Genomic DNA, 9,176 nt, shown 5'->3' on the forward strand with positions numbered 1-9,176 from the left:
TGTTTATATCAAGTATATTTTTACAAAACTATAATCATCAGATCCCTACCTTAACATGCTCTTGCATTCTGCTGCACGTGAAGTAATGTGACTGTTCAGATATTAAACCTGGGGAGAGAGGAAAAACCTTTTCCCGTGTATGAAACCCCACAAGCTGATGGCCAGCAATCTTCTGAGCAGGCATGTCAAAGTATTAGTTCATTAAATTGACAAATATGTATAAAAACATTGGATGGCAATGAAATTAGCATGCCCACGCAATTAATCAGTTTAGCAGTTTTAAGATGCTTAGAGCATATCCTTCATGGTACAGTAAAATAAGCACAGTGGGTTCTGCATTTATCGCCAATGCATAGAAACTGCATTAGAGATGGCACATTGATTAGATATCCTAGTCAGCTCTGGGAAATTGACCCCAAAAATTTGTCCGTGCATGTCCAAAAGATTATTGGCGGAGATGCTTCAATAATTATGTAGAAATCCATCCAGTATCCATTATTTGAACCGCTTTTCCTCAAGAGGGTTGCGGGTGGGCTGGAGCCTTTCCAAGCAGTCTTTGGGTAGTAGGGGGGGACACCTTGAACTGGTCGCGAGCCAATCGTAGGGCACACAGAGATGAACAACCATCCACACTCACACCTACAGGCAATTTGGAGTGCTCAATCAGCCTACCATGCATGTTTTTGAAACGCTGGAGGAAACCGAAGTAACCAAAAGAAACCTACCCCTGCACGGGGAGAACATGCAAATTCCACACAGGAAGGTCAGAGCCGGAATTGAACCTCTGCACTGTGAGACGGACGTGTAAACCAGTCGAGCACCGTGCCGCCCTGCATCGGAAACTCACTCTGAAAACTTCAAACAGTTGTTGCGCAAATGGAAAAGATATTAGCAATTTCCTACAGTTATACATAGATGTTGAGAAGAATAGTTGTTCATCAATTGTATCACTAATTTAAAATTGTTGTATTTGGTATTATTAAATATATTTAAAAATGAATCTATAAAACATAAAACACATCATAGAGAAATTATTTAGTCTTTACTGTCAACATAAAAATGTAAAATGTCAGCCACAAAAGGTCAGTTTATTATTATGATTCTAGATCCTCAGTTAGATATATTCAGCATTTGGAAGAAACAAAAAGCCTCATTCATTCCTGAAACACTTGCTCTCAAAAATGTATTGTTTGACTCTTAGTAGTATCACATTTAGTCTGTCTCACAATGCTTTGTTGCGTTTCCTCGAATGCGTCCCTCAAGTGCATGTGGCGAACGAAACGGCTGAGCTATAGCCTCAGAGAGGCTGCGGCGCTGTCAGCTCAGATCCGTCTTCATTAAGTCGAGTATGGCTCAATGGGAGAGTTGCTTCCAAAGCACCTAATGTACAGCATCATAAATCCACATTAGAGAAAACGAGGCACCTCACGTAGAGGTGGGATGCTGAGGGGGTGATGATAAGTTGTGGAGGTCAGCAATGCCCTACAAAATCCAGACAAAGTATATGGCCTCAGAGGCATTAATGGCATATCAGGCTGATTCAGGGAACTGGCACTGAAAATCTTCGCATTGTAAATCCTCGTCCTTCCTTTGTGTCCTAAGACAGTCTTAGATCGCCTTTTTCGGACAGAAAGGTCATTCACCGGGGCAACTTAACTGGTGTTTGCGGAGCAGCAGACCAGTGTTGTGTTGTGAAAGTAATTATGCTTCTTTGGCAGTCTTATGCCCTGCCAGTCTGTCTCTCAACACAAGAAAATAGGACCGGCATATTAAATGTGGCTAAACAAACATGGTTGTCAGAAGGGTACAGTATTGTTGGTTAAGGGTTTTTTTATGGGTGCCAGCTCATCATGGTTTTGAATGTCAGGTTAGGCGCCTACTTATTCTGCACCATAAAATTTGATGAGTTGCATTCCAAGCAGTTTAATGTAGTATGAAAAGCTATACGGTTATGCATAAACAAAGTTTTCTAGTATCCTTGTGTCCGAATTTTTCACCATCTACTTTTTGGCTTTCAGGTGTGTGCCAGTGTCATAACAGATTGAAGATGATATTATCCGAAAAATAAATCATAAATCGGCTAAAAGAACAAATCATACATTTCAGTATATGTGAAATTTTAGCTCAAAGGTGGTGGATCATGGAATCAATGTGGGCTACACTTCATCCTGGAACACCTTGACATCACAGGGACCTATATTAGGATCTTGGACTTCAGCTCTGCATTCAACACTATCCACCCTGAACTCCTTTCCTCCAAGCTCCTCCAGCTCAGCATGACTCCTACCATCTGCCAGTGGAGCTAAATCTTCCTGATGGGCAGGACACAGCAGGTGAGGTTTAGGGGGACAACATCATCCACATGCACCATCATCACTGGGGCCCCCCTTAGGATGTTGCTGCTCTTCTCTCTCTACACCTGGTATGGGCTGGATAAATGTTGGAGCAGGTCACAATTTTCAGTCAATCAGTGCTACTGGGAGCCGACATAGGACCACCTTTGTAAGCAGTGTATGACAAAAATGCCATTTTCAATATGGACAAAATATATTGTGTACATATGTGCAAATGTGCTCTTAATATATTTCATTTTTCATAATACATATCTCAATGCATGTATAATTGATCCACTGGCCTAACCCAACAACGAGTATTCTACATAAAAATTATCATTCAAGGATGGCACAAAATTGCTGAACATTTTGTGCATTTTTTTCACAAGATTCAACTTTTTAATTTTAATATTGTTGTTATGTTTTTCCTGTATATTATTCCAAATCCACCCTGGAAAAATAGGCTTACTGGTGTTGTAACTAAGCCATGTCTGCTATTTACTGGTGAACGGTGATATTACAACTTAAAATTTCAGTCGTTCAGACAATTTTCAACTGTCTACAAACCCCCAAAGTCTGAAGACACTACCACAATCATCGGCCTCATGAACGACGATGATGAGTCTGCATATTGACTGGTGCTCTGTTACATCCAACACCACTTGAGCTGAACACGCTCAACACTATAAAAACGATCGTGAACTTCAAGAAACATTGTTCGTTACGCTGTCCTATTGTTCTGTGTCGAACGTCCATCAAGACCTTCAAATTCCCATGAATTAATCTCTTCAGTGAGAGAAGATCATCAATTCCATCTGTAAAAAGGCCCAGCAGGAGATGTAATTCCTCTAACTGCTGAGGAAGCACGGCTTGCCACAGGAGCTGTTGAGGCAGTCATTGAATCAGTCCTGTGTTCATCCATCACAGTCTGGTTAAGTGCTGCCACAAAGAACGGCTAACTCCGGCTGCAACAAACATTCAGGACTGCCAAGACCGGCGCTTCCCTCTTACCCACTCTTGAGGACTTGCACGCTGAAAACTAATAGTCAAACTTCTCTTGAATCCTCCACATCCTGGTGACCACCTCGTGCAGGTCCTTCCTTCAGGCAGGCGCTATGGAACTAAAACCAACACATTATTCCAACAAATATTATATATGACATGAAAAGGCAAACGTCACAAAAACGTTTATTGGCAATTCGATGCATCTACCTTAATTATTGTAAAGTACGTATTGGTGTCAATATCAGCAATACTCGGCCTGTATTTACTCAATTTCGGATTGATACCAAAATAGTATCACACACCACTAATCTTAACTCTCTGCATCCTTCATGTTGTTTTTGTTACAGTTGCTTGTAATAGTGAAACTCAAACGGCCAGAGAAAATGTTCAAGTTTGTTCTTACATATGTGGCCAATAGGATTCTGATCCTGAAATCAAATGTGCATTATTAGTGAGCAGACCAAAACAGTTCCAAAGACAATCTTGACTGAATTGGGCTACTGCTATCGGCAAAGTCTATGTTTGCTGGCAATAACAGCCATCAGTTCTCCTCTTGTCTGCAAATGAGCTCCAGGCAGCAACCCTGACAGCTCAGAGTCCAGGGAGATGCTGCCCACTACAAGCGCTGACATCATAAGTCAATGGCTGGCCATTTAGATGTTGACGGTGTTTGGAGACGATTGCTAACAAGCACAAAAGGGCCACTGAGTGGACCGGCGAAGGTGTCAACTGGGATTATACAGCAGAAAGTGCTCATTTGTTTTATTCACCCACCTCCCAAGACCATTCGATCCTTGTTTCCACTGTGATTACAATGTGCTGCCAAGCATTGCTTGAGGCGTGGCGGGGCAAAAATCTCATGGATGTGTGTGTGGAGGACTCCTGGCTGTTGGTCTCTGTGGAAACATTGTAATCACCTGTACGTTCTGTATGTACCCCCTGGGACACAGTGCTAGGGAGGCCTCACTTTGGGGAATTGACTACGACGGGAGGCCATCCATTTTCACAATGTACCAGCAGAGATTGCGAGACTGCGAAAACAAGTGCTCATGAATAACAATCTTTAACTTTGGGATAGATGAAATGAACCTTTCAAGTCACAGCCGTTCAAGCAGAGTGCCAGAGACAAATGAGGAACGCACTTTCATGCCGGTGCAAATCCTTTCAAAAATCATTTTCCTTTGCTGTTTTTGTACAAATGCCACCCAAGAATTTTACAAGATTGAAGTGTTAAACTTAAAGTGCAATAACAAAGTTACAATGTACAGAGCTGGTAGGCTGCAGGGGTGATATATGACAGACAGAAAAAGCGTGAGGGGGAATCTTTGCCTGAGCCATGCGGTTGCATATTTTCTACAAGCACACAAGACGACTTGCTTGATGAACGAAATATCTGTGGGTAGTCCTTAACAAGCCTAGACGAGTTCTTTTTTCAGTTTGACTGCTATGAGAACAAAGAGTATCTCGGTAGAATTCTCAATTCAAATCACACCTGGCAGTAGTAGTAAAAATATTAAGGGATGGATAACACATTCAGTTAGTGTTGGTTTCCTTAAGGCATAATGCTGCTTGAGCTCATTTCCATAATACCTCTCTGCACCCCATTACAATTTTGGGAGCCGTTTGCCTTCATTTGCATGTGCCATGAAATGGTTCAGATCTTTTCTGGTATTTGCGACCACTGGAGTATAATGAAATTCATACAAATGAATATGAGACTTTGTTGGTAAGAGCTTCTGTTTGAAACCTGTCCACTGGCTGCGGCTCAAATAATTCTGAGGAGGGGATGGGAGGGGTACAGTGAAGTCTTGGATTTTTATCAGATTCACAGCAGGGAGCAAATTGGACAGGAGATAACAGTCAGCCACACTTCTCTTCTGTAGACCCACAAATAGATAATTTTTGCCGCAGTCCTCGAGCTACTTTTTTTAAAACCTTTTATTCTGTCCTTCCTTCATATACAGTATGTGAACTAATTGCCAAACTCACTTTGACTGAAACTCATTTCATTTGTTTAACAATTGACAAGTGAAATGTGGCAGGAGTGGAACCTTTTTGGACAACTAGCAACTTTAAATAAAACTTTAGGGGTGATTGTAGGTTATGCGCCATAGCATACAGTTCTGAAATATGTTTAGTGAAATTTGGTCATCAGCATATAATGTTTCCGAGGTAGATTTATAGTGGGATACGTTTCTGGCATATTTAACCATCATCCGATCAACCTGATGCATTACGGGATCTGTAATATAAAAAACATAATTCTAAAGTTTCATCAATCTTCATAATACACCCGTTTCAGTCTCGATCATTTAATTAATTAAATTTGAGTCAAACACCCACCACATAGTCAACATTACACATATTTTATTTACCGCAGGCTCTGCTGACCTTGTGATACTGCAGAAATACAAATCCCAATTCTTAAGACTTTGACTTAATGAATTTGGAGCTTATAAAATTCTCTTGATTGTTAAAGGCTACCTTATCAATCGAGGCAAATACTGAGAGGGAAAATATTTTGCAGGACTAAATCCATGAGAGCACAACAAAGATACAGAGTAAAGTATGTTTTGAATTTTAACGCTGCGTCACATACTTGTATCATGATAGAAAGTATGATTCAGTAGTTCAGATGAAAGATGCTTTTGGCAGAGGAGCAGTTATCATGCATGCTGTATATGATAAATGACTAGGTCAAATCAATATCAAAATAAAAAGAGAAATAGCACACTGCATTAGAAATACTGCTATTATGAGTGGTATTTTTAGTCACGTAAGATGGAATTTATGGGTGCTTGATGTGCAGCTGGCACACGAGCAAATAACTACAAACTCCTCTGTCTGCCAATTTCTGCTCCTATGATTAAAAGGCCCTCAGTCAATATGGATACAAGCAATTCAGAGGCATTTTATTTAAGTGGACATCTTTACAAGGAAAAATGAGACTACTCCATCTAATAAATAAAAAAATGCATCGTGCACTATAATCATACAAATAAGTCCAACATTCATCACAAGTTTACATATTAAACAGAGGGGGAAAAAACACAGACAAGCTTTATATAATTTCTTTTCCGCAGACATCGGAGAAGGATGTGACGATCAAGAGAATATGGATTATTCCATCATTTTGTTCATAAAAGTCAGTGCATTTGTTTGTCCTTCAGGTCGAGTAAACATGAGCATTTCAGTCTTTTCAGCCCGTCATTATAATTAATGCATGCAAGGATCACATACGTGAGGAAAATGAACACAAGTCTATATCAGAGCAGAGCTGCAAAGTACCGAACATGCAGCAGTAGTTGAACAAATGAGGTGGTAAAAGGGTTTGTTGGGAGCCACAAAAGAGGGGGCGGGAAGACTCATGCAACTTGAACAGTAGTCATATTTAATATGTCCCGGACAACAGCTCACTCTTTTGCTTACACATCTGAATTGATGCTCAGATTGGCCAAACGTGGGTCCGAGTTGATTTCATACCTGTAATGATATCCCTCCATGTGGTCCCTACAAGCATCCCGGATGTTGTACATCCAGCGCTTGATGCCTCTGCGGTTCAGATAGAGCACCAACAGAAATATGACGCCAATCAGTGCCAGCACCAAACCAAGGAAAACATACGAAGTCTCGAGCACACCTTCCATGTTGCCCGAACACTTCAGCTGGGTCTGCTCCACAAGTAATAGTGGCCGGCGCCTCAGACGCTCAGGCTCTGCACAGGTCAGGTCCTTCATGTCCGTGACCTGAGAGGAGTTTTTCAGCCACACCAACAAATCCTCAATAGAACAGTCACAACGCCAGGGATTCCCATCCAGGCGAATATGAAGGTCTGGCTTCAAGTTGAACTCCATCAGGGTGGTGTAAGGAATATTCCTGAGACTGTTGTGGCTCAGGTCAAGGTCTTGCAGTCGTGGCACCTTTAGTATCCCCTTAGGGACGGAGATGATGGAGGTGTTCTGCAAGCTGAGGTTGACCAGGTTGGATAAATTCGTGAATGAATCATCTGGCAGAAGCACAAGGTCATTGTCGGACAGGTCCAAGACTGTCAGCTGGAGGAGTTTGTCATTCTCTAGGACATTCAGGAGCCCGCTCACAGAGGAATGATTGTAAAAAGACCTGCTGAGGTTCAACACCTGCAATTTGTTGTCATCTGGAAAAGCCTTTTTGCTGAAAGTCTGGATTTTATTGTTGCTCAGGTCTAGACACTCCATGTTTGGCAAGTTATGAAACACCATTTCCTCCACAGCCTCCATCTCATTGTCACTGAGATCAAGATCTGTTAATAAATCTAGGCGGCTGGGAAAAGAGTCATTTTTTATGCTTGAAATGTTGTTTCCCGTGATCACAAGGAACTTGGAATTGGCCGGTATTAAATGTGGAATTGCGTTCAAGTCCTGGTTTTGGCATTTTACTGTTTCCCCGGAACATGCGCATTTTTCCGGACAGCCTTGACAGGAAAGTATGACAGCTAGGAGAAGAAGTAGCTGCATCAAACCGGACTTGAATGCGTTCATTCGGATTCCTTCGCTTTGACACCAGCACGATGTGCTCAACAGGCGCATCTTGTCTTTTACCATCTGTGCGCAATGTCAGTCTGGAACAGTCAGCTCCGAGTGAAGTTTTTCTCACCTTGATCCGTTCTAATTCAAACTCGAACGCCATTAATCTACCCCCAAACCATCTTCACTGAGGTCTTCATTTCTGGTGGCGATGTAGACAAACTTCTTCGCTGCGTTTATTCTCCAAACCTCACGTGCAGGCTATAAGTGAAAATACATTGCAAAAAAACGTGTGCTATTCAAAAGTCACACTCAGTTCAAATAATTTGAATCGTACCGAAAACGATAATGCACCTTGTCTCCGGGAAGTGCTATTTAACAGTTCCGTGCTTTCAGACTGTAAATTGGACTCTGCCGCTCAGTAACCTGCTGGGAAACCAAGGAGAGAGAGTCTAAACACAGCAGCACCACTCCGAGCAGTGACAGGTTGGACCATACCATTATTCGCCTCTGAAAGGGGTGGTTGTGTCATGGATTTGTGATACTAATTTGCGGTTGTACATTTAAAATTTTAAATAGTTTTAATTATATTTAAAGTGTCATTTAGTGACTGAATGGTGGCCTATGATTTTTTAAACTTCAGCTACATCAAATTTAGTGACAATGTTATGATGCATTTAAATATTATAGTGACCTAACTGTGGACATCTTTTGGTTGGGAGTTGCTAATAGGTAGGTAGAAAATGTGCATAATTAGTACATGCTGAGTTTCTCTGAAGTGTTTGTTCATTTTCATTCATATTAGAGTTCAAAATACTTTTGGAAACATATTTTACCATTCCTATTGTTATCATTATACACATGAGTGCTAAAGTTTATGTTGGTCAGGTAAGGGTGCACTCATCAATATGTCATAATTGGGAGTTGCAGTGGATCCCTGTGTAACACTAGCTTCACCCTCCCGTGACCCTCGTATTTTGAGCCTGGCTCAATGAGACATTTATCTGAGTATTTCCATGAAGCATGGGTTGGGGCTGAAAGCAATACACTACCACATATGGACCAATTTTAAGATTAAAAAGTGAAAACGACATTAGCAGTATTACAGACACAGATTGTACTTTTGTACTTTGACCATTTGTACTTTTATTTTGCCTTGTTTTGCTGTGCTGTCTGCAATCAAGCCGACATAGCAAAGAACTGTTCTCAGTTGCCTTAACCGGTTAACTAAAGGTTAAATTGAAGTATTTAGTTACTACCGTTATACTTAATGTTTGATTTTATTTGTATTATTATTATTATAGTACATTAAAAAAGGATCAGTAACTGCATTTTC

At 41.0% G+C, this 9,176-nt stretch overlaps 1 protein-coding gene across 2 annotated transcripts; it reads right to left on the reverse strand.

The window, feature by feature from the left end:
• Positions 1 to 6,229: 6,229 nt before the first annotated feature.
• Positions 6,230 to 8,345, reverse strand: tpbg (trophoblast glycoprotein). 2 transcript variants are annotated; one of them, XM_049730221.2, is made up of 2 exons: positions 8,195 to 8,345; positions 6,230 to 8,101 (listed from the first exon to the last, which is right to left on the reverse strand). In XM_049730221.2, the coding sequence occupies exon 2, from the start codon at positions 7,916 to 7,918 to the stop codon at positions 6,764 to 6,766; it is 1,155 nt and encodes a 384-aa protein (XP_049586178.1). In that variant the 5' UTR covers positions 7,919 to 8,101; positions 8,195 to 8,345; the 3' UTR covers positions 6,230 to 6,763. The 2 variants fall into 2 exon arrangements, with proteins under 2 accessions (XP_049586178.1, XP_049586179.1); XM_049730222.2 differs by having other exon boundaries at positions 6,230 to 6,890; positions 6,979 to 8,298.
• Between the last annotated feature and the right edge of the window lie 831 nt (positions 8,346 to 9,176).

The sequence above is a fragment of the Syngnathus scovelli genome, chromosome 9 (genome assembly GCF_024217435.2).
Source record: "Syngnathus scovelli strain Florida chromosome 9, RoL_Ssco_1.2, whole genome shotgun sequence".
Lineage (NCBI taxonomy): Eukaryota > Metazoa > Chordata > Actinopteri > Syngnathiformes > Syngnathidae > Syngnathus > Syngnathus scovelli.